We start from the raw sequence: 25284 nt of genomic DNA, 5'->3' as shown, positions 1-25284 counted from the left end.
TATGGCAACCTGCAATATACCAATTTGTATACAATCAGCGCCATCACTTGGCCCACTGTTCAGTGGTCTATTCGGATGGTTCGCTCTCCCCGTGCACTGCAAACCTACCGAAGCTCCGCTGGTAGAAATGTCTTTCCCCCCTGTATCGAAGGGGTTCACATAAAAACGAGCCACTTCCTACATATACAGAATATACACACATGAACATTTGTACGCTACTTAGAAAAAAAAAAAAAAATTGACACTTGAAAAAAGGAACGAAATAGGGTGAGTACTCAAACTTCTATTTTGATGGACCCCCCAATGCTCTCCTTGGTTGACACGGTTCTCGATAAGTTGCGATGGGCTTCGATGCACAAGGAACAGAAGTAGAAGAAGAGGAAAATGCATAGGTAGGTGGAGTCTCTGAGCATCTCGGACTCAGCCTTGCCGAATTCTGTAAAGGAGGTGGAAATAAGGCCGTTTGCATGTATGAAAGTGTGGAAACGTGGAAGTGAGGCTGAGGTAACATTCCTCCCTTTTACCTGATGTGAGGTACAACTGGTGCGCCAAAAAAACGAAGGAGTATGTGATTAAGAAGCAGCTTAGGAAGCCTAAATAGGAGGGAGGAAAAATGACGAAAGTGTGAAGATGGCACCCCAAAAAAAAAAAAAAAAAAAAAAAGTTAATGGGACGGAAGAAGCTGAACAACGGTGCAGCGTTATACTATTAGACACTACAAATAGCTTTATTCCCCCCGTTTCCTGAAGCAGCAGTACCTGTAAACCCTTTTGCCATGACATTCTTTGAGTTCGAAAAACCGTTTAGGAAAAGATATGTAAAACTCAGAATAAGAAAAGTGGAAAAAGGCACATAGGGGTTATCCATCAAGTAGATATTTTCGTCCACATAATTTGTATTGCTTTTGTGCATTCGAAGAACGTCGTAGGCAACTAGGAGAACTCCTCCAAGGGATGCTACCAGCTTGTTTATTGCATGAGAGAGCTTCATCGTTCCGAGGCTGAAAAGGGGGGCGGTCCAACAGGTGGTGTGTGTGAATAGGGGGAAACTTTTCCAATCACACAGGGGTAAATGTGCACCAATAGGAGTGCATACATAATTTATTGTTCTTCTGTGAAAACTGTAACGATTTTTGCGTAGGACGTGGGGCTTACTTTCTGATAATTAGGGTCTACAAGGGAGGGATGTATTTTCTCTTCCACTTTAAGTTAAACTTGCTTTGCCAATTTAGGTGGAACGCTTTTTTCAGTTACTATTCAAAGAGTGTGAATCCCCTTTTTATTAACAAAGTGGGATGTTCAGTGTTGTGGTCAAAGGGGGACCTTCTTTGGGGGGTGGCGTCTTTCGATTGAGGTTGGGCGTTTCTTCCGCTCCGTAGGGGGGGAAGTGTAGAAGAGGGATGAACGTCACAGTTCACTTGTCACTGTTCACTTGTCGCTGTTCACACATCCGTCTTATGCGTCCCTGCTTATCAGCTCCTCTTCCTTTGCACCATCTACAACCACGCAACGCGCATTACGTACCGGAAAACAAAATAAAAAAAAGGGAAGACGAAGCGGGAAGCTAAGATTGTACAATAGGTCGATAGGAATAAACTTTACAAAAAAAAAAAAAAAATGACCACCTTTTAATTACATATAAGATTGTCCTTCCATTTAGAAATAATAACAAAACAAAAGTTGACAAGGAACACATTGCGTGGCTTTTTTTTTAAAAAAAAATAAACGTGTCATTTTTTCCTTTTTTTTGCTACTCATTTGTGTGCTCGCCCTTGCGTCTTTGCCGGTAGGCGCATGGATTTACGAGGTAGAGTGGTTGCCGTGGGGGCAAACTTGTATACATGTGCATGTGCCTACGCGCCTATGCAGGTAAGCACGCACGTACGTGTATCTGCATGTGTGTAGTGAACAGGAGTGAAATTTAAAGATTGATATTTCTATTTTATGCATTTAAAAATTGTGACTGTTGGAGAAGCCCCGTTCGAAAGGCTTCCCCCCTTCCTCCTCATTGCTCTTCCGTACAGGTGGGGGGAAAATAGGAAAACCACATGCAAGGAAAAGCGATCTCACACACTTACATGCACATGTAAATATTTGTGGAGCAACGCGCCTGCCATGTGCGCACGTGGAAAAGAGCACTAATTATTCTTACAAATTCATAATTGACAACATAAAAATAAATTCTGCGTTGACGTGGTGTAGTGTTTTGAGCGATGCTCCACAGCATTTCCATCACATTTGTTCCTTTTTTTTTCCTTGCAACCTCCATGCGAAGGAAAAAAAAAAAAAATACAAAAAAATAAATCCCATTTGGGGAACGGCATGTGTGGGAGCCTCCCTCGAAATGGAGCTAAACGGACAAAAGTGGGAGTAGGGTTCAGTTGCACGCCCGCTGGGGAAATGCACAAATGTGGGAAAAAAAAAGGCACTGGTGAACGGGGGAACAAAGTCACTTCCCCCTTCCTTACTCCTCATCAATGTCACAAAAGTACTGCTGCAGTTCGAAAATAATTTCTTCCGCTTTTTTTCTCCTTGCAGAATGGCTGCTGCAGTTTTCATTTTCCATTTTTGCTACTCTTATTTTTTCCACAATTTTGTTGAAGTTTTCCATGAACAGTTCTTCTTTCTGTCCTTCGAGGGTCTTGTCACCGTTGGGCACAGTTTCGTTTGGATCAATTTTGGCTGCTCCGTCTGGGGGAGCTGTATCACCCTGGGGGGGGTTCTCCCCATTTTGTGCAGTTTTATCACCCTTGGAGGTTTCGCTCATCGGGAAGTCCCCCCTAGGTGGAATGATCAAGTGGTCCCGTTTAATCTGCAGCCCCTTCCACATATGGCAGTGCAGCGCTTCTACCAACCTTTCGTCATCTTTCTGTTCTTCAAATTCTCTTAATTGAGTTTTTCCCTCTTTAAAATTTTGGTCTTCTTCAACTGGACAGTTGGAATGTCGCTCCCCTTCGCCCTGTTCCTGCCCTTCACCTTGTGCCGAAAAATCCGACTCATAATTTACGTACAAGCATTCAATAAAATAATCGCTAAAAAAGTTCACAATATCTTTATTGTCTTTTTCGAAAGATGAAGGAAAAATGGCAATTTTAATCCCCACGTCTTTATAAAAATTTGAAAAATCGAAATTGGCATTTCGTACCATTTGTTGGGTTTGTGGATCTTTAACGTATTCTACACACTCCTCATCGTATTTCCTAAACGGGTTTACATTAACGAGGTTTTTTTCCTTTTTGCTGAAATTGCTAAAGAGGAATATAACGCTTTCACAGAGGATATCCTTAGCGTCTAGTTCCTTGGCCTGGTTCTGCGGCGGGGCTTCTGCTTCATCAGCCCCTTGCAGATTTTCCTTTACACTAATGTCATTCTCCCCCGATTGAATCACACACGAAGAAATAGTGACCTCCGCACTGTAGTACTTATTCACAATGGCCACCTTGGCCATCTCTTTAAATGTAAAAGAGGATCCATTGTCATCAATGTGAAAATCATTCCGGTTAAATGTGAGGTTATACGTATCTGCCTTTTCGTAACTCTCCAGGGGTTCAAATATGCTCATCAAATATGACACGAATTTTTTTATCTTCTTTTCATCATAGGATAGGATGACGATGTGGGGGGTTTGGTTCACCATGTTGCGTCTGTTCACGTGTTGGCGTTTGTTCACGTGCTGGCGTTTGTTCACGTTTTCCGGTCTGGAGGATGGAGGAGTTTTCCCCTTTAAAGGGATTGCAATCTGTAGCGGTAGTTAGAAGACTGATTGAAGCGTGAAGAACAGAGCCACCTTCACCTGCCAATCGAGGAGTATACTTTGAGGGGACAAAGAACAAAAAAAAAGTTACCTTTGTTATTTGCGTACAACATGTATAGCACGTCAAAGAGAATCGCTTGCAAAACTACACTGCTTCACTTGCTTTGTCAGTGCGTTGCGAATTTACCAAAAAAAAAAAAAAATTCACCCATTTTTTTCTTTCCCTTTGGGGGTAAAATTAGCAACTTAGAAAACATATAATGTTTTTTTTTTTTTTTTTTTGTTTCTTCCCGGATGTGAAGTACCTCTCGCTTAATTTTCCTTCTCTTCCTTTTCAGATGGATGGAAGATCACGTCGAATCATCATCTCACATGATGTGAAAAATTCGGGTTCACCCTGCAAGTCGACTTCGCCAAAATGGACCGAGCCAGTCTCATTCGGCATATTTGCTACATGCGCGTGTAAATAGGGCAAGGAACAACTTTACACATAATTCCCCAAAGGAGTCAATTTTAAAATTGTAAGGCTCAGGCGTGTTTGTGAACATTTAGCATGTTGATGGGAACAGGGGGAGGGAAAAGTAGAAATAGCCATAATGGTGGCAATTTACTCTTTATTGAATTATTGTATTTACGCCCCTTTGTTGGCCCCCCTGATAAGTCTTCCTTTTCGAATCATCCCATCATGGGGAGTGGGGAAAAGCTTCACATGAATGGGACTTTTTTTCCTTTTTAAAATGGAAACGGTGGACCGACAGAAAGGCATTTAATTTAATGTTAAAAAAAAAAAGGTAGAATAATTAAAATAATTGAGCTGCCACAAAATGGGACATACGGCGATAAACTAAAATGGGCAGTATATAATTGACACCCTCCGAGGGGGACCATTCTTGACAAGGTCAACCCATCGATGGGTTAGAACAAAGAGGTGACGACTATACACTATGTGCGATTCCACGGGAGCGGGGTGATCCAAAAAATACATTAAAAAAAAATCATCAAATTGGGAAGACGAGCTAAAAGGAGGAATTACCCCCCTTAACAGGGCATATTCGACCGTCTGATATATGCGCATACACATAGTAACTTCGCCCTTGGTACATTGGATAAATGGCGCACTGGTGGCAATAAGGGGAAGTTGCTAACTTTGCATGTTTGAACTTCCTTGGCCACTCCACGGCAGAAAGTGAGGAACGCAAAAGGGAGTAAATGGCCGTTCGTTACCATGTTCACGTGTTCACTTCTTGACCAACTGGACGACATCCTCATCATTCAGCTCGTGATCCTTGCCAACCTTCTGCGGGTTATGTTTAACGGACTTGCCCCAGACTAAGGCATACTTCAACTGGTGCACTAATGACCTATGAATTTTTTTGCAGAAATTTTCCACCTTGGATCTTTCCTTCTTTAAAATAACAGGTGACTCATAGTCGGGAATCTGACCTTTCGGTTTTGTGTAAATTCTAACCAAATCAAGGTAGTTCCAAATGGCCTCTAAAAGTCCATCTAGGTTCCATTCTAGGTGAGCAGAAATGGGGACATTATGAGGCAGCCTAGTAACAATTTCTAGCTCTTCCAGTGTAATCTGATCGACTTTATTTAAAACGTAAATACATGGAACATATAATCTGTTCCCTTCAATCACATCAATGATATCGTCTACAGTAGCTTCACACCGTATGGATATATTTGCGTTCATAATTCTATACTCATGGCAAATGGATTTTATCATATCCTCATCTATGTTGTTTAAGGGTACTGTGTGCGTTATGTTAATTCCTCCTTTATCCTTCTTTTGGAAAATAATATTTGGTGGTTTTTTATTTAGCCTTATTCCGAACCCTTCCAATTCTTTTTCTATTATTTTTTTGAAGGTTAATGGTTTTAATACATCTAGCACAATCAATATGAGTGAGCAACTTTTCGCTACTGCAATGACTTGTTTTCCTCTTCCCTTTCCATCTTTTGCTCCTTCAATAATCCCCGGTAAATCTAGTAATTGCATTTTGGCTCCTTTATACTTGAAAATGCCGGGCACACAAGTCAGTGTTGTAAATTCGTAGGAAGCCACTTCTGAAAATGTCCCTGTTAGTTTGTTCAGCAGAGTGGATTTTCCTACTGAGGGGAATCCCACCAGACCTATTCTCGCATCTCCCGTTTTGGAAACATCGAACCCTTCACCTTCTCCACCTCCTTTTGTCCCTCCTTCGATTAACTGCGCCTTCAATTTGGACAACTTCGCTTTTAGCAACCCCAGGTGGTAGTTCGTCGCCTTGTTCTTCTGCGTCTTGGCCATTTCGGCCTCGATGTCCGCTATCTTCTGCAGGATAGACATTGTGCTTACGGGGGGGCAAGAAAGAAAATGAAAAAGGGGCAAGTCGAGTAAGCCGCGAACGTGGTAATGCGGATGGGCAAAAGATTATAATTTCTTCACTGATTTCAATTCTTCTTTTTTTTCGTGACAGGGAAAAAGTTCAGATTTTTTTTTCTTTTTTGCCAAGCTTGCCCCCTCTGCGGTTTTGATCAGATGTACTTATCAGATAAGCAGCGAGGTAAGTATATTTTATGTATCCTCGAAGCTGATCTTAGATCTGGTTATCAGGGGGGGTTTCCTTTTTCGGTTAGATGCTCGTTTTGCTAATTCGCTTCTGCTATCCCAGTGAACTGTTTCTCGGAGGGTCCCTTTTGCAGTTACGAAGAGCGCAGCAACGGGTAACCCAAACAAATGAGGTAAGCCGGAGCGGTTCTGGTTACTTCACCCTTTTTGTCCTCCCACTTCTTCCTTCTGATAAATAATTGTTGCCTGGAAATGTCCAGATTATCATGATTCCTCTCACTGCGCTTCTTCGCTCGTTCGCAAAATGGTATACAAGAGAAAAAAAAAAAAAAAAAAATGGTATACCAAAAGGGAAGGAGGAACAATGGCAACAGAAAAGGAAGCCTCTAAAATAATTGGAAAAAAAAAGGAAAAGCAAATAAACAACTGCTTCTTTTCTAAGCGCGTATATTTCTCATACGTACAATTTTGATAATAGTCGGATAATTGCCAAAGTAAAAGTGATTCTAGTGCCTCAGAAAAAAAAGCCAACATGTCGTACAAGCATATAAATACATGCACTCTCGGGTTCCTATTTTTTCGCCTTATTTTCGCGAAGGAGAAAAAAAAAAAAAAAAAAAAAAAATGTTACAAAATTTCTTTTCTTTTCCTCTGCATTTTTTAAACCCACTGTGCGTGCGAATAAGAGCATATGCAGCAAGCAATTTTCATCTATGTACATTTGTATACCTCTGCGCTCGCTGTATATATATATATATGCCTACTTCTATATGACAGCTTATGCAGTTGGGTGGGGTCGCAGATAATCTAAGGCGACACGCCAAGTGTACTTATGAACTTTCCCAACCTATATGGGTTCCCCTTGTCAGTTAAGGACTACCCAGTGTGCTTCCCCACTGTTTGCCATTGAATTTAAATTGAGAAGATATATGTGAACACCCACCACCATGATCCAGTTACACAACGCGCCTCAACACTTTTACTGTAGAAATGGAGCAGACGAATTTTTCACGAAATGTGAAACCGTTTCTCATTTTTCCTAATCCTTTCTAACTTCTTCTAATTTTTATCACCCATGTGTTCCATTTCTTTTGAACCCATTTTTTGTATGTAATCATTTTCTCAAAAAAAGTATATCACCTTATCCAGCACCTGAAGCAGTACTACGTGTAATTCACACACATTTGAATGAGTGTTTTCTTTTTTCCTTTCTTTGTATCTTCTTGTCTTCTTTTAACATCCCGCGAGAAGTGAACAATTTGACTGTCCACAACCCAAGAGGCATGCCCATTGTAACATTAAGAGATAAGAAAAAAAAAAAAAAAAAAAATGCATATTGAAAGTTAGGCAAATGTGACAATATCCCTTTTAACATTACGTGAACAAAATCCCAACGAAAAAGGATGCAAAGACAAAAGGCAGGTGATGAATGAAAATGTGGAGGAGGCCTAGCTGCAGCTCACTTCTTCGACCTAACCAATTGTTCCAGCCTTTTTGATTTTGCATTCTTGCGGCGCGCTGCATGCGTCTTAAAGGCACAAAAAAGGGGTCCCAAAATTTTTGCCAGACATAAGCGTACTCACCACTCCAACGGGGCAACAAACAATACTAGCAAAATTGCAACCCACAATTTTGTCATACCGCTTCGAAAAAAGGAGAGCGTAATTATACGTTTGCGAATGTGTGATGAGAATTTTTTTTTTTTTTTAAAAAAGGAAAATCGCCATTTGTGAAGTTGATTGGGAAGGCAGTGAAGGAATACACGAGGATAGTAAGCTAGTCAGTACGCGTCTCGGCACACCGCTCCATTGGGTCAACATGCAGGCCGCTGTGCAGGAAAACCATGAACAGGTCGAACTTGCGCGCCACAACGTGTCCCTCTTTGAGCTGTCAAACGAAGCCAATTTAAAGGTAAATATCATAAACGACGATCACCAATTGGTAAATCATTACAAAAAGAAACTCGAAAATAAGAAAATCCAAACGGTTAAATATTTTGATATAGACATAACGGACGATGTAAACGACATTAACGATGCCTTGTCCAAACCGATAGGATTGAATGATGAAGACCATGAGGAAGATTACGTTGAATTTAAAGTCAAAAAATTTATGTCATCTTGTGGTGAAGACTCTTACGCGAGAAAAATTCTGTTGACCGATATGGACATCACAGTGAAGTGCGTCTCCGGTGGGGACACACACGCGGGGATGGTGGAGCCAAGCCAAGACGGTGAGATCAACTGAGGGACACACCTCGAAAAGGATTTTCTCTTCTTCCCCCGTTTATGCTAAAAGGAAACGTTAGTAGCCTCCATCAGCTGGAAGCAAATCCTTATGTCATACTTTAAAAAGGGAACCTTAAATCGGATTAAACCTAACCCAGTGTAAAAGAATATATGCTCTGTTTATACAGATGGAAAAAAAAATATATATTCTTATAAGTCCTGCACACACTTTGGAGGACCACACAATCGTGTGATGGCTTCTTTCCATGTTGGAAGTAATGGCTGTTTTTTTTTAGTTGTGTAATATGCACATATGGCTAGTTAGGTCAGGTTTTTTTTTTTTTTTTTTTTTTTTTTTTATTTCCCCATTTGTTTGTTACATTCTGGTGGGGTTATGCTGGCTGCTTAATATGTTTAAGTCACGTCCCCACTTCCTTGCCAGGTTATTCCTGTTTTCTCCCCCCGTACGTTTATCAACAGGGTTTTTTTTATTAACGATATTTTGCCTTATCGACGATTTTCTGCGTAATTTTTTTTTTAAACAAATGCTCACTCGTTAGTAATTTTCTTTACGGACTTACACCTTGGCACTACTTTGCGCTCCTCCGAATGAGCCCCAGGTAGCATTTTCGAGCGGGTTAACCCGGGGGCACGAGATAAAAAAGAGGCGCGAACATACTCATGCATGTGTTTAAGCGTACATGCATTTTTCGGCCATACTTCCACACCCCAAACGGATGCACTTCAGTCGGTTGGAAACGCATCACATGGGAAGGCGGCCTAGTTGACCAGTTGAATGTTTGCTTCACCAATCGAGCCGAGCTGGGGGTCAATCGGTGAAGCTACGCGAAGGAAAACACGAAGGGAAACACAAAGCTGCAAACCATGTGAGGCTACCGGAAGGCGCATCTTGAAAGATGTGTAAATCCGCTAGGCGCATGGGAAGAAGCCTTTCGCTATTACGCCGTACCTCCAAGCGTTGCGCTTCTTCACCATTTCGACAAGGTTCCCTCGCTGGGCAGATAATTTTGCCTACCTGTTCAGCATTTACCCATAAGGAAAAGGAACACTGCTATAAAGCAGCGCCTTTTTAACACCCAATCAGGAGGGGAAAAGAAAAGAAGGTAAAATGTAAAAGGTCGTCTCAATTGAGTAATTATACAAAACGCACACCGTTCGGGAATTCTCCAGGAGGAGGAGGTGTAGCATCTTCGCTCAAATCAGCACAGTGCTGAGCTGCCACAAGGAGTGACAACTTTGCCCCTTATCCATACGCATAAATCCAGCAGCAGTGACAAAAAAACACACGCACAAAAAAAGAACGAGTTAAAAATGCCTAATTTTGAAGAATGAGTAATAAAGGAAGAACATATAAAGCACTGGTCAGAAGGAAAGCCAAAGTGTGCGAAGGGAAAAGGACAAAATTGAGGAATAAACGACCAGGCAAACTTAGCAGGAGGGGGTTCTGGCTCCTGTGCCTCACATACATAGTAGCATCCTTCCTGGGATATGTCAGCTGTTTGACGTTTTTGAAGAGGCAGAGTAAGATGAGCTATATCTACCTTATATATACGGAAAAAAGAATCGGTGATAATCTTCGAAGGAAGAATTATTTGAATTATAAAAATGGAGTAATTCTAAAAAAGGATGCATGTAGTGGAAGACAGAAATTTGCCTTAGGTAGCGAAAAGGTAAATAGAATTATAGAAAGTTTGAAAGAGCTAACATTGTTGGAAGCAAGCGAACTAGTGAAACAAATTGAGACCACCTTTTCAGTGGACACCAGACAGACTATAGGTGCTTCTGCCAATGAGCAGGACAACAAACAAAATGCAGCAGATGCAAACGCTGAGGAAGAGAATGACGAAAATAAGGTCTACGATTTGATCCTAGAAAATATAGAACCCAATAAAAAAATCCCCATCATTAAGATCGTTAAGGAGATTAAGAAGGACCTCAATTTGAAACAAGCCAAGGACTTGGTAGATAACTTACCCCAAACTCTTTTTGAAAAAATTAACAAAGAAACGGCTGACAAGTGGAAGGCCAAACTTACAGAGGCTGGGGGTATTGTTAAGCTGAAGTAGTTTCGTTGCAGGGTTGTCCATTTTGTGCGAAAATGCTTCGTTTATTAGGATTCGCACGTAATGTACGTTCATCTGCCTTGTGTTGCTTTCCTATTTTAGGTGTCTTTTTTTTTGTTTACATGCACGGATCACCCCTTTCGTGCCAATCATTTATCCGTTTGGTACGCACGAAGGGTAGTCCATGTTAAATCAGTCATTGCTTGCTCGGGCGAATTACCCTTCTCTGCGCAGCATTCACGGAGGTTGTCATCTCCCCATGGGGGTGCCCATTTGGTAAAAGACCGCATTTGTGTGTGGGTATATGTAAGGGGGGATCCACACGTAGGGTATCCACCTGCGTATTATTCATTTATTCATTTTTTTTATTTCCAAAATTGGTTTTCCTTTCCCCATCTTGAATGCCCCCCTTCGCATTTATCAGCCCTACTAATGTGCCCCTTTGTATGCATTTTTTCTAAAAAAATGATTTTTTTTTTTTCAGTTGTTTTTTTGAAAAACGAACATTTCCAATAAACTGGTATTTCCATTTTGTTTTTTCAATCAAACCGTTTTGTTCACTACAGTTATACGTACCAGGTGGGAATAAAAAAATTAAAAAATGACGACGTCGCGAGGTTCAAGTTGGGAGGAGTAAAATATGAAGGACAATTTTGCCGGCGTCAAATTGTGCAAACATTGAGGGTGAACATTTTCACGGTGAAAAATGTTGACTCCAAAAGGTTTAATTTATGAACTTCAAATTATGCGCTTCAAAATGAAAGAAAATTCCTCTGCGCGTGAAGGGAAAAAACCCCACATGGGTGGGGGCGGGTGCACATACATAGGTTTATTCATTTATGTGTACATGCATGTACTTATGGTATACCCCTTGATTAAAATGTTCCCGAGAGGAATAAAAATAAAAAAAAATATATAGCAAACCAATAACGGCTAACCAATTAAAGTACACGAAAAATGTCTTTTTTGCAAATTGCTTGTGTTAGCTTAGCTGATTATGAGTGCTTGTTTAAAAGATGAGGTATGTTTTTTGGGAAATCCACGCACAGACACATCTTGCTAGGTGGCAAGACCTGTGCCAAGACTTGTTGCCACCCCTGCAGTTACTGCTCGGAAAAATTCTACAACAGCTTCAGCACTTCTGACCGCACCGCAGATATGTCAGTTCAACTGGGGAACATTAGCCGCCTGCTGCGCCTGCAAAAACTGGGCCTGCATTTCGAACAACTGGCATTCCTTCTCGTACTGGAACGCAATAGGAGTAATGAGGACCACCACAGATACGCCTGCAACCCACATCACCCAAGATGTAGTCTTAAATCCTTTTTTTAAAAAAACATTTATTCTATTTTTTAGTATTTTTAATTTTTGCCTAAATCTCACAGTGTCCTTCTTCTGAAAATTTAGTAAGCCATTTTTCGAAAGCAATAATCGACCCTCTTCATCATTGGTAGAAATTTTGGAAAGTATCATTCCCATTTTAAGGTAGATCACAAATAGGTACAGATTGTACGCGTCTACTGACGATCTGTCTTGTTGGAAGGTGTTGTAGTATGCCCTATGATATATATGATGTAAATACATACAAGTTGGCTAGAAATGGATGGAATTAACTTGGTTTGTATGCTTAAGCATGTTCGTTTCTGGCTCAGGGGGGCCTTCCTCGAGGGTGTACGCGTGTGTGTGGGGGGAGATCTTCTACTGCTCTTCCTGTTGCCACTATGCGGTTGGCATGCGGTTGTTCAAACAAACTTGGAATATGCAAGTTTATACACAGATGCACGTATCTGTTGCCTCTAAACGGGATCGGACTGAAACATTCGAACTTGTAACATTTTTACAAGGACAAAACGAAAAGGGGGCTAAGCTAAAATGGTGTATAACATATCGTCACATGTCAAACTGAAGAGGAAAAAAAAAAGTGTAACACGTGGAAGATATGGTGAAGATATAAAAATGCGTTTCTATTTATGTAGAAGGGACGGTTCTACTTGGAGGCATTTTTCAACACAAATATGACCAAACAAAACAGATGCGTTTTTGATCTGTTATTTTTATGTTGCTTCTCTCATCCTTTTTTTTGTGCATACTTTTCACTTCAATATTAGGAATCCAAAAAAAAAAAAAAAAAATTGTGCCAATGGAAAGTAAGAGTTGAAAAGGCGCAGGGAAGCGGCTACTTGTTTATGAACGATCGCCTGGGAAAATTATAGCCACACGGATTAAATCATCATGTACAAGTAAAATATATACATATTAATCTACCTATTCCTCTATGGCTATACATGTACATATATTAATTTACGCATGTATCTTTTTCTTTAAGGGGAAGATAAAAATTCAGAAATGTTCCTTTTTTTTACGTTTCCTTCTGAAGCTGCACTTTTGAGGGTTCTTTTTTTTTTTTTTTTTTTTTACAATTTTTTTTTTCCAGCGAGGAGTTTGCATCTTCGGGGCGTAAAAGTATGCCCCAATGCATGCGGGTGCCTTGTGTGGCAAAACGTACATCCACAGTTCACCTTCAGGTAGATGTTTCTGCGCGTGAAGAAGCGCCATAGAATGGGGGGCATTTACCGTTTCAGGGCATACTTACCTGCGTTAAAATATACTTACATAGAAGTACCTACGCTCATCTGCAACGGGGAAGGAACAGCGAAGAGGGGAAAAAACATTTTACCCGTATTAATGTGCAGTATGCCGTCGCTGTGCATTCCTATATTTTGCGCTTTTTTGGGCACCTCATTAATTAGGGGGGGAAAAAAGACTCTCAATTTTGTTAATGCAAAAATAAAAATGATTCAACAGATGTACAAATTTGTTCGTCCCTTTTTTTTTCCACTTTTTACGAATTATTCTAAGATGAGAAAAAGCAGTTTTAAAAAATGAGGTGTAGGCGAGGCGCGGAAGCAGACGAATGATTGGTTATGTCCCCTTGGGTGGTGTTACCCAACTGGTCGTAATTTCCTCCCGCAAAGTGGCAGCAAAGGAATGTGACGTATTTTTCTGAAATAGGTACAGTGACAACGTCAGATGTGGTAAGAGGCCAAATCGGAAAAATCGCGCAAAAGGAAATGTTGCAATGAGGATGTATTTTATTTTTTTCTTTTTTCCTCTGCATTTTCGCCCATCCGCGTGGACATACCTGTCCTTCTCCCTTTTTCTTAAATGTGTACTAGTACATGGCACTCCGAATGTTACACAAATTTCACTTTAAAAGATTTAATCAAAATTTTTTGTGTTCCTCATCCGTTGTTAAACGCTTTTATTGAAAAAGAGAGAAAAAAAAAACTTATACAATAAAGTGCAAACATGATGCCCTGCGCACCTGGGCCACAGTACCCATCACACAGGGGCAACAAAACTCACGAGTGAGTCTTACAAGGACAAAAAAAAAAAAAAAGGGGGGGCGGATCATATGGGGAAATGATCATGTGGTGGAGTCATCACACGGTAACATTTCCAAACAAACGATGGTACAAACGATGGTACAAACGATGATACAAACGATGGTAGAAACGAATGTGCGCTCTACGGCGCAAAAACGAGCACATGCATAGACGTGGGTACTCCCAACCGACTGAGTGGGACATCTCCCGTGGGTGAAACAAAAAAGAGACTGACAGATACACTATCCTAATCTTCCAAATTTTCATTGATTAGGGTGAAGGCCTCCTTCTTATCCTTGTCATGGAAAAACATCAAATGCGCCAAGTACCTGTTCCTGTGCATGTTCGTTTTGCAAAATATACAAATGGCTGACTTGGATCCGCAGTATTTTTCATGCTCCGTTTGATTTATATATTTAACAAAGTACGAAAAATTGGTATGCAGTAAGTGCATGTAATAGGGGACCGATTTGGACGTAAAATTTTCGTGGTCATCAAATTTGTCGAGAAAATTTGCCAAAATGTAGTCTTCATTGTAGACGCTTGTAGAGGCTGTCGTAAATACGTTACAGTAGGAGCAAAAGATAATTTTCTTCGGACAGAATAACGCTTGATGGAAAATGAATTGTTTTTTATAAAAATATTTTTCACATGCACATTTTATTTTTGTGTGCCACGTGTAGTTATGTTTCTTCCTGTCGGATGTACTTATTCCTTCATTACATATGTCACAATGGGTATGATTGGAAAGGTTCTTTTTTTGGAAACTCTTTTTGCATATATTACATAGGGAGATATTTTTTAGGCAGTGAATTTGATGCATGCTCAGGTTATTCTCAGAAATGTCTTTTAGGCAATTGTCACATTTTACGAACTTTTGACCGCTGCTCGAAGTTGCGGTTGGTTTAATGGCTGTGCTGGCGGAGGGGGGGTTACCCTTTCCCTCTGCTTCGTCCCTCTTCCGTGACTCCATCTCACCTTCACTGGTGACTTTCATCGATAAAGTGTATTGCACCTCCGTTTCGGCTGAGCACGAAATGGCAAGGTACATTAGGTGGGGGAAATACTGATCGTATATGTATTCAAGGAAGGGGTCTTCCTCCTGCTGAGGTGTACTTTGGGGGACCTCCTTTTCGGACGCAATTGAGGTGACGCTTGGCGGGTTGTCTCCTGGTGGAACCCCATCTGTTTTACCATCTCCAGTCTCCTCCGCAAAGCAGGCAAAGTGTAGCATCAGAGACTTTATCATGAGGTCCCTATTTATGGTGACGTCTTTACTAAGATCGTCAAAGTGCAAATGGTGCAGCACATCGGATACAGAGTCGTACGGAGGAAAGGACACATACAAGTCCATATCGTTATGTGCACCATTAGAATGCAGCGAAATCTTTATTTCAATTTTATCCTTTTTGAGCAGATCCAAAAAGGAGTAATGGAAAAAGTACTTATATTTTTTCATTTCTTTTTTAATACTACTGTTAATAGTCACATCTGTGGTGTTTATGGGTTCATAAAAGTCGCTCAGGCGATTTGAAGACTCGTCTTTCTTCTCTCCCACATTTTTCCTTTCACATATATCGACGGTGATGTCGGTATTTATTAGCGACACGGCATTATCTGGTTCTAATTCACTTATGTAGAAACTTAGGTTGTTAATATGGACATAGTCCCCCAAGGTCAAGGTACTATAATTTAAACTCAACTCATTTTGTAGTAAATTTTTCATAAATTTTATATTACTGGTATTTTCATTTAATGACTCAAATTTGATAAAATCACATTTGGGTATATTTGCATAGGTTACTAATAATCGAACGATTCCGCTGTTTTGCTTAATTCCTAAGTTTTCTTTTACATTTTCTGATACGTGTATGATTCCTTCGTTTGAGCTGAACTCTAGGACGCACACATGCGTGATGTAGCTGTTTTGTACGTTCTTCAGGCTGAAGGTGTAGGGGAACTCCACTTCGCTTTGGTAGAATCCCTTCTCGAGCGTTTTCAAGATGGACACCGGCTGAACGGGGGTGCATGGGTGGGAATGTGTGAACCTCTACAAGTGCACTTCACAACAAGGGGGAGGGAATATCCCCCGCACATTCACATTCGTTCCCCCTTCGTGGTTCCCCATTTGGCACTTCCACCTCACCGTACAAATGGTGTTACACCCGCCGAAGTGTACATTCACGCGTGACATTAATTACATCTTATGTTCAAGTAATTAAAGAGCTACTTATGAACGTATTCAAAATGAACAAAATAGAGCGGGGCGAAAACATCCATCTGCAATGCACTATGGCATATGTAAAAATGGAAACTTCCACCCCTCACCATTTTGCCTTTTAGAGATTTGCTGTGCGAACGTCCGTTCCCATTTGGGTCGTTGAGGATGAGCTCGACGAAAATGGGGCAACCATACAGGTGGACGTTCGCGCTGGACTAACACACGACAGGGGGGGATCCTACTGCTGCATCTATCATGAAGGACATGATGGACACCTCCACGGTTAGAAGCTCCATCTGTACCACCGCTACCATCGTGCTGAATGAGCTCCACTTACCAGGATGACCTTATCCGAGTGGCTATTCAGCCTGTCCACCTTGGCGCTCAAGGGCAGGGTCAAAAACTTTTGGCATATTTTGTTGTTCGAGTTGTGTATATAATGTAGCTCCAAGTCTTCCTTCAGCTTATTGCCATTTTCATCATCACTCTTTTTTTCCTTTTTTTCTTTTTTCTCACCCAGATTTCTACTAGAACTCTTCTTGTGAATCCCCAAATTGGCATTAAATTTATTCACCGCTCTAGCGAAATCATCATCCATAGTAATAATGCGTTACCGGTGGCATGGAAAAATGGATAAAAATGTAATAAAAGAATGCTCCCAAAAATGGACAAACGGAATAGGACCTGCTTAATACCATCCCGGATTTGTATTCCTACGTGGGCAGGGAGGTAAATATGAACCGATTGCACATAACGGTGGGGGGGAAGTCATAAAAAAGGGAGTCTATACATATCTACTCATGTGTTTATATCGGCCTCCATCCGGACTGTAACAAATTGGAGAAGGCATCAAAATGGAAAAACACAAAATGAGCAATGTAAGCGCATAGGTTAAGGCAGTCTACACCATTTGAAACTTGCTCAGGTGATGCGCCTGTGCATATAAAGTTTCCAAACAAACAAATGCCGCCTCAGTGGTGGGGGAAATTGGCTCACATAAAACACATGCTCGTGTGCAGTCTAGCCATTTAAGTGCACTCACCTGGCGTGTTAAGCCTATGTAGCATTAACTTTGATGATGTGGACGCCGATGGGATGCACTTGCAAATGCATACAATATATACATATATTTTTTTTCCTCTAAAGCATTACTGTTCAGCATATGCAAGTACGACGGATACAAAAATGAAACAGAAGTAGTACCTCGTGCAAAGGGAAGCTACGCATGTTCTATTCGAGTTATGCATTCGTGAAAAGTGCTCATTAAACGTTATTGCTAACCTTCACAGTTCTATGTAAATTTGTTAAAAATGCAGCTTTGCCCATTAGCTAATTGTTTTTTTTTTTTTTTTTTTTTTTTCTTACTTGCCTTATATTATCGTTAACCGTTTTGCCCTTCTTCAGTTTTTCTCTTTTTTTTTTTTAACCAGTTATTCTTTTTTTTTCTTAAACCAATTCTTCTTTTTTTTTTTAAACAAGTTATTCTTTTTTTTTTTTTTTTTTTTTTTTATTTGGGCCGAAAAATTTGGTAACGTTTCATCATCCCGTTGGCAATTTTGTACATGGACAATTTTCCACGTGTCACTTTATGCAGCGATCTTTTTTAAGTTTAGACGATTGAACACAATTGTGATTATTCTGTACAATCCATCCGAAGGGGGTAATTTTTCCCAAAAGAACGATTTTTTTACCTCTTTTGCAATTTTCGCTTAAGATATGTTCACCAAGAAGTTTTTCTTATTAGTTTTGTCGCTGCATAGCCACAGGTGCGTTTCTATAGGAAGTGAATTATCGTTTCACCACGTCGTTAGGCAATCCCACATGCAACACATTCAAGTGTTTTTCTCCATAGGGGCACATGTGTGAGTGTATTTATTTATATAATATACACGCCGTCACCCATTTGTTAGAAAATTTTGTTCCCACCATTAGTATAGCTAGCAAAGTCAAATATGTAGGATATGTAAATAGAAGCAAACGGAATTTTTTTCCTTATTAACCAACTCTTTTTTTATGCTATTTTCTTTGCGAAGAAAAAGCAATTACATATAAATATGTGCTAGCTATTTTCAAAATATTGTAATTTTTTTTTTTTTTTTTTTTTTTTCTTCTCCCTTTAAAATGATTGTTTACGGAAAGTTTACAAACTTGGGGTGATGGTTGTTTTGATTTATCACTTGGGGCAATCATAAACTGTTTTAAAGACAATTCATAGAATTATGCACAACATCAGATTTGTAGTCCTCCCTTTTGGGGGGGAAATACGCTGACCACTTTCTTTTTGTGGAGTTGACACACTGCCAAATGTGTCTTTTTCCTTTTACCTATTGTGAAGACACCTTCGCGCATGTGTCTGGCTACGTTTTTATTTTTTTACGTCGATATGGGAATGTCACGTCTGCATAGCATATTGAAACGGTTAAGCAGTGCGCATTTGGTGTTGTAACTGTTAGGGGCGGTTTTACTGGCGGACGTAGTGAATGAGGTTCATTTATTGGGATGTCGCTCAAACTAGACTGAAAAAAGTGCTAAACTGAAGTATCCATCAGGGTAGCAACCACGAGAAGACATCTCACGGACCGAAAAAAAAATATGCGCTAAGGACAACACGTGGTTTGTCAATGAGTAGGCACACGGGCATACTGTTCAACATGCGTGTTTACATGTTGCATTTTAAAGGACATGTAATTTGTGCGGCTATGTAAACCTCTATGCATGACAAGCAATTGTGTGAATGGGCGTCCTCTTTCGAACCCTCCTTTTTTTTTTGGTCATGCATCCTTAATTTCTTCCTCCATACTTTCACCTGAACGTTCGTGCAAATTATGTGAGGGGAAAATGATTAAAAAAAAAAAATACTTCCTAAGGGCGGACAAATTTTTCCAAAAAGGAGAGAAAACGACGTAACACTACGCTAAAATGAAATAGTGAATGAAATGAAATAAGATAGTAAAAACAGAACAAGGCACAGCGAATGATGACAATATGTCGTAAGGCAAAATAAAACATTTCAAAGCATACAATAGCATTGAACAAAAAAAAAAAAAAAAAAAAAAAAACGAAATGAAATGAAACGTTTTAGGACCTCTCCTCATGGGAAGTTAGTTCACCTTTGGTGACATGTTTAACTCGCACGTAAGGAAATGTCTCCAGGTCTGGCGAGAAGGAAAATCGCATCACATGGTACGGCACACTGGTCATCGTCACGAGGAAAATCTGCGCAAACAAGCAACCCTCCCAACTCCATACTAATTTCGCATTATAAAACAACCCAGCAGATACACACTAGTGTGAACATAGCTTTTTTTGTGGGGGATCATGTGCCCGCAGGATTGTTACACAATTCGAGTAGGCGAATGAGGCAAGCGAATAAACGCGCATAAAAGATTACCCAGACCGATCATACCGCCTAAGCAATCTCCCCCAATGAATGAACTACCGTCAGGCATCATAAAAGAAATTTTCAAGTTCCTAACGTATGAAGATGTGGTGAAAAATAAAAACTGCGTGTGCAAAGAATTCTACTGCGCAGTGAAGTACAATGATTTGTGGAAGTGCTTCTACGACAGGGAATACACAGATGACATCATCAATAGGAAACAGAATGATCCGTTTAAGGAGCTCTTTTATATAAGACATGAGGAGAAAAAAAAAAATAAATATGTTTGTTTTCCAAAGTCTGCACAAGAACAATTCTTAGATATGGAGGCATCATTACTTGCCTTGCGGGACAGCTCCTTTGGACAGTTTAACATTTCTCATTTGTACGAACCCGGTCGTTTTAAGGTGGATAACGTGATGCATGGAAGGGATTACGGAGGTGGCTCTCCAGCTGTATCCCCTTATTACATAGGAAGGAGAAGTCACCAGAATTGTATTTACGACGAGACCCTTCATAACAGCGGTAATGACGCGGTATGGAATGGTAAGGATGCGTTACCCCTATGTGAGAACACTCATCGTGGAGGGAAGATGACGAACCAGATGATGAACGAAATCGAAGAAGAATCAATTTGGAATGACAAAATAACACTGAGGGGGAGGGGGGTCCAAGAAGAAGACAAAAGCGGACACATGTGTTCATTCAATCACTGCGAATTTAAATATATTCCAAGGAGCGATCTGTACATATGCACTGAAAGTAGGAATTATCACATATGTGATGATAAATGTGAGCTAGCCATTTCATCGGACATAGAGTGGGGGTATTTGGTATGCCCTTTGTCTGGAAAAATGTTTGATTGCTTATCACAACCACAATGTAGAAAAAACTTTAAGAGTGTAAATTCTACCGTTAGATACATTTTGACTTATGATATGGGAGCTGGTGGAGCCTTTCAATACATCTCCCCCCAGGAAGAAAATTATTCTGACGATTCCTACGCACAAGAAATGGAACCCTCCTTTGCATACAGAAAAAGGTATTCACATAAACGTATGGATGGAAATACGATTCATGGGGGTATGCGAAAAAGGGGGAAAAAGAAAAGTGGGTGCATTTCCCCTGCCAGTAGAAATAGCGTCTTCAAAAAGATACTCGATTCTTACATGGGAAGCAAGAAGGGTTGCAAACGGGGGACCATGCAAAATGGGTAAGGAGTCCTCATTTCGATCTACGCATTAGCTTCGAAGAGGGAAGCAATTTACACCCCAAAAATGAGAAAGGTGAAGCAGAGTCGGTTTTCCCTTCTGATGCCGCAGGGACGTGTATATATAAATATGTATATATGTATTTGCAAACGCTGCAGTGCGCTCCCCAGATTTTGGACACCTCCCCTCCCCCCGACAGAAAAAAATACACACATGTGTAAATAATATACTTGCATGGACAGCGCTAATGGTGAAATTTTTTGTTTGTACATATAACCTACATCAGCAAATTGGATTCCTCGAAGAATGCCGCGAGACGTGGGGGACTACTCTCTTTTTACCCCCTCCAATTTGGACTTAGTCACCACGCGTATCTATTTGTTCTTTATACCCTCATTTTGTACCTCATTTCGTTTATTCATATAACCTCATCACCGCTATCATTATCATCATCGGCATGATGATTTTTTTTTCCCCCCAAGATGAACGCTCTTCCGCGCATGGATGCAGCTCCCATTTTCTACATTTCACCTCAGCATCAGTATGTGTTACGAAAACTTTATTTTACCTATCTGTGCATCCATTTAGTCCATTTTTTTGTTTGTTGCTTTCTTGTGCTGCCTAATGGCCGTCGCCAGCAAGGCGAATAAACGCGATCCGCAGGAACACCTCGGAAAAAATAAAATAAAACAACATAAAAAAAAATTAAACGGAATAAAACAAAATAAAAAAATAAAATGAACTTGCCTGTCATGTCATATGTTAACCCCCATGGTGAACGCACCAGAAATTGCAAAAAAAAAAAAATTAACTGCCCCTTTAAATATGTATTAAGGAGGAACCCATTTTTGCAATTTTTTCACGCCCCGTTGGCAACGACGGATTCGCAGTTTCGGTAAGGACGAAGCGGAGTTCCTTTGCAATTTTTTTTTTTTTTTTTTTTGTTTTGTTTCGATTTATGTGGAGTAAGTCTCGCATCTTTTGAAGGGAACTCAAGTGGTGGAAGTACAGTAAATCGTGCAGCTAAGCATAGAGGCAGACTACATAACTGTCCCTGATTCACCAAGTATATGAAGGCGCGACGAAATGGTGAAGATGGACGAGGCGAAAAAACGGAGGAACTTGTTGCAAACCATTTTTGAGCAACACGCCGTTAGGAAGAAAAAAAAGGCAAAGATCAATCTAAGGATAGTATACGGATCGGAAGGGTCCAACAGCTACAAGAAGGCGAAGGGGTTTCTAAACGAATTCATACAATTTTTCAAAGACATAGAAAATATATGTAACGAGGTAAATAGAATAGTAACGGAGGAGGGAGGGAGCCACCACATTTTCAACGGAAGGAAAAACGAACTGTATCACGGGGATGACAACAGACTGGTGAAATATTTTAAGGAGTATTCAGAATTGTTACAAAGGAAGAATGAACAAAGTGGAAGGAATGGCAAAAAGGATTCATTCAAAACGGAGAGGGTAAATGCTGCACATGAAGCTTTACAAGAATTTCAAGAGAAGGAAAAAAAATGTAGCGATAAATTTGTGAACTACCTAGACTGTTGCATAAGCAACAATGTCTGCACAGTCAACTTTGATTTTGTGAACGGCAACGAGTTCAACGATTATACGTTCTTCGAACGCACCAGTGAATATGACTTAAATGTGATGGTACTATTTGTTAGTACAGCTAGTAACGGTTCTTTCCCCAGGAATTGCTACAAGTTTGAACAGCTGTTGGAAGATTTATTTAACGACTTCCGCGTTGAAAAAGATTTTTTAAAAAATATTTTTTATACTTGCATAGGGTTTGGAAACAAACAGTACGGAAGTACTCACTTTTGCGCACCTGTTAAGAAGTGTGACAAATATCTCACCTCCTTGGGTGCACAAAAATTGTTTAGGACGTTAAAACTGTGTGATGAGGAAAACAACGAAGAAACATTCCTTCTGTGGAAATGCAGTTTATTTAAGACGATCAGTTTGGGTTTCCTTTTCTACTGTTTTAATTTTCCCCAGTTAGGGTCCTTCATGCCGTATGCAGACAGGAAGATTTACAATTCGCTGCAGCACTATTGCTTCTTTTTTTGCGCAAAGGGGGAAAATAGGAAGGGCAGAGATGAAAACTTCAGGGTGGGGAGCAGAACGGATGTGGCGTCGATTGAGGTGCCATATCAGGGGGGGCAACACAACCATGTGACTGTTCAGAAGAGGGAAAGTCCTCAAGCGGTCGATCCCCCCATTGAGGATACCCTTAAAGTGGACCCTCCTACCAACGCATCTTGCAGCACCTGCGGGGAAGGCACCCACAACGGGTGTACCCCCCCCAATGGTGACGAATGGGAAGAAGTACCCACCGCCCAAAGCAGCGACGATGAAATGGTAGAAAAAAGTCCACATTCGTATGGAATAAAAAAAAGGGAAGATGTGAAGGCAAGTACCTCTCTCTGTAGCAGCGGTGACGAATTGGAGGACCTCATCCCAGACAAACCGAAGGATATGCTTACATCCAACCAACGAAATAAACTAACAAAGGAAGGATACAAAATTATCGGTTCGCATAGTGCAGTAAAGTTATGCAGATGGACAAAATCGCATTTAAGAGGTCGAGGTGGATGCTACAAACATACCTTTTATGGAATTAATTCTTATCAATGTATGGAAGCTACGCCAAGTTTAGCTTGTGCCAATAAATGCGTCTTCTGTTGGAGACATCACAAAAACCCAGTGGGGACTCACTGGAAATGGAATAAAGACGACGCAGAAATGATAGTAAATGAAGCACTTAAAAAACATAAAGGTATGATAAAAGAACTGAAAGGAGCACATGGAGTTGTTAAAGAAAGATTTGACGAAGCAGCTAATGTTAGACATTGTGCCTTGTCCCTAGTGGGGGAACCAATCATGTACCCAGATATTAACAAGCTAATTGATGAGCTGCATAGTAAGAACGTTTCGACCTTCCTAGTTACGAATGCACAGTTCCCAAATGAGTTGCAAAAATTACACAAAGTGACACAACTGTACCTTTCGATTGATGCACCTAATGAAGAGGCTTTAAAAAACATAGACAGGCCATTGTTTAAAGATTTTTGGGACCGCTACATACGATGCATTAAGATTCTAAAAAAGAGAAAAGAAAGAACGGTGTTTAGATTTACCCTAGTCAAGGAATATAATATGATGTCTGAAGAAATTTTAAGTTATTCTAAGTTGGTAGAATATGGCTACCCAGATTTTATTGAAATAAAAGCTGTAACTTATTGTGGTTCCTCCGATGGTTATCAACTTACTATGAAAAATATTCCATGGCATGAAGAAGTCTACCAGTTTGCCTACAGTTTAATACACTCTAATGGGTACCTTTCCGATTCGTATGAAATTGCCTGTGAGCATAGACACTCTTGCAGTATTTTAATAGCAAAAAAAGAATTCAAAATAAATGATAAATGGCACACTTGGATTGATTATGAGAAGTTTCAATTTTTGGTGAGGCAGAATAAAGATTTTACCGCCGCTGACTACTGTGCCGAAACCCCATCCTGGGCCGTCATGGGTGCAGAGGAACGGGGCTTCAACCCCTGCGATGAGAGGGTCTACACGAAGGGCAAAAACAAAAATAAGCCGCCCCTTACGGAGAACACCTCGCAGTGAAGAAGTGCTATTTGACCACCATTAAGGGGGAAACTTCCCACCCTCATCATGGAGGCACATCCCCCAAGTGGACCTTTCTCCTTTTTTGATGTGGTTCCACCCCAACCGGTACTGTTGGAGAATTCGAACTGGCTACGCTGGGTTAGCCCTCTACGCGTCGATCATTTGCGATGCTTGGCTTATTTATGCGCCCAGTCGGTTGCCACATATATATATTTTTTTTATTTATGGCAGGGTTTGTTTTTTCATGTTCCCATTTTATGGGTGCGACTTTTATTCTGTAGCACCTCGACTTATTGTGCAACTCATTTGGTAAATTTTAGCCATACGAGGGGGCACCGCAACTCCCCTTTTATGAATAAACTCTACAATGTTAAGAAATCAGAGAAAGACGCCTATTTTTTCGAAATTGGCACTAATACTTTTACGCATGGGCTAATGGATATCCCTTTTGTTGCCTGATGAAGTTGCAACAGTAGGCCATCGGTCGAGCGATCCATTAAGAGAGGGATAATTCTTTAGTTGAGCTCATTATTACGCCAACACATAGCAAGAGAACAAACTGCAAACTCGAATGGGTACCCCATTATTCGTTTGCGCAATTGACTAGGTGAAATGTGAAACCCTTCTACCACATTGGCAACTTCCTTCTTTTTTGCAATTCTCCTTATTACCCTATGTGAACACAACACCTATCATACGTTTGTACAGGTTGATCAAATTAAAGGGGGCCATTCACCCACGCATAGCAGTAGCTGATGGGATGACGAGTACACATGTATGGAAATTTCGGCCAGTATATGCACATACGAGGGTC

General features: G+C 40.5%; 9 protein-coding genes across 9 annotated transcripts; 4 read left to right on the top strand and 5 right to left on the bottom strand.

Annotated features, from left to right (window-relative positions):
* Positions 1-275: 275 nt before the first annotated feature.
* PCOAH_00029190 (Uncharacterized protein) lies at positions 276-990 on the bottom strand (the record flags this gene model as incomplete). The annotated part of the gene is made up of 3 exons (XM_020059721.1): positions 276-436; positions 525-593; positions 759-990. 3 exons carry the CDS (start codon positions 988-990, stop codon positions 276-278), a joined length of 462 nt encoding a protein of 153 aa, XP_019915376.1.
* Positions 991-2463: 1473 nt separating this feature from the next.
* On the bottom strand, positions 2464-3636 carry PCOAH_00029180 (Uncharacterized protein; the record flags this gene model as incomplete). Its single annotated transcript, XM_020059720.1, has 1 exon — positions 2464-3636. The coding sequence occupies one exon, from the start codon at positions 3634-3636 to the stop codon at positions 2464-2466; it is 1173 nt and encodes a 390-aa protein (XP_019915283.1).
* A 1354-nt stretch (positions 3637-4990) lies between these two features.
* On the bottom strand, positions 4991-6088 carry PCOAH_00029170 (Developmentally regulated GTP-binding protein 1; the record flags this gene model as incomplete). Its single annotated transcript, XM_020059719.1, has 1 exon — positions 4991-6088. The coding sequence occupies one exon, from the start codon at positions 6086-6088 to the stop codon at positions 4991-4993; it is 1098 nt and encodes a 365-aa protein (XP_019915476.1).
* A 2040-nt stretch (positions 6089-8128) lies between these two features.
* On the top strand, positions 8129-8557 carry PCOAH_00029160 (Uncharacterized protein; the record flags this gene model as incomplete). The annotated part of the gene is made up of 1 exon (XM_020059718.1): positions 8129-8557. One exon carries the CDS (start codon positions 8129-8131, stop codon positions 8555-8557), a length of 429 nt encoding a protein of 142 aa, XP_019915251.1.
* Positions 8558-9887: 1330 nt separating this feature from the next.
* Positions 9888-10625, top strand: PCOAH_00029150 (50S ribosomal subunit protein L12; the record flags this gene model as incomplete). Its single annotated transcript, XM_020059717.1, has 1 exon — positions 9888-10625. One exon carries the CDS (start codon positions 9888-9890, stop codon positions 10623-10625), a length of 738 nt encoding a protein of 245 aa, XP_019915498.1.
* Positions 10626-11783: 1158 nt separating this feature from the next.
* PCOAH_00029140 (Uncharacterized protein) lies at positions 11784-12206 on the bottom strand (the record flags this gene model as incomplete). The annotated part of the gene is made up of 1 exon (XM_020059716.1): positions 11784-12206. One exon carries the CDS (start codon positions 12204-12206, stop codon positions 11784-11786), a length of 423 nt encoding a protein of 140 aa, XP_019915401.1.
* A 2049-nt stretch (positions 12207-14255) lies between these two features.
* PCOAH_00029130 (Uncharacterized protein) lies at positions 14256-16827 on the bottom strand (the record flags this gene model as incomplete). The annotated part of the gene is made up of 2 exons (XM_020059715.1): positions 14256-16022; positions 16567-16827. 2 exons carry the CDS (start codon positions 16825-16827, stop codon positions 14256-14258), a joined length of 2028 nt encoding a protein of 675 aa, XP_019915310.1.
* A 2828-nt stretch (positions 16828-19655) lies between these two features.
* On the top strand, positions 19656-20825 carry PCOAH_00029120 (Uncharacterized protein; the record flags this gene model as incomplete). Its single annotated transcript, XM_020059714.1, has 1 exon — positions 19656-20825. One exon carries the CDS (start codon positions 19656-19658, stop codon positions 20823-20825), a length of 1170 nt encoding a protein of 389 aa, XP_019915214.1.
* A 1080-nt stretch (positions 20826-21905) lies between these two features.
* Positions 21906-24467, top strand: PCOAH_00029110 (Uncharacterized protein; the record flags this gene model as incomplete). The annotated part of the gene is made up of 1 exon (XM_020059713.1): positions 21906-24467. One exon carries the CDS (start codon positions 21906-21908, stop codon positions 24465-24467), a length of 2562 nt encoding a protein of 853 aa, XP_019915465.1.
* Between the last annotated feature and the right edge of the window lie 817 nt (positions 24468-25284).

This window comes from Plasmodium coatneyi, chromosome 10 (assembly GCF_001680005.1).
Source record: "Plasmodium coatneyi strain Hackeri chromosome 10, complete sequence".
Lineage (NCBI taxonomy): Eukaryota > Apicomplexa > Aconoidasida > Haemosporida > Plasmodiidae > Plasmodium > Plasmodium coatneyi.
Note: the sequence above shows the minus strand (reverse complement) of the source record. Positions and strands in the feature narration are given on the sequence as shown.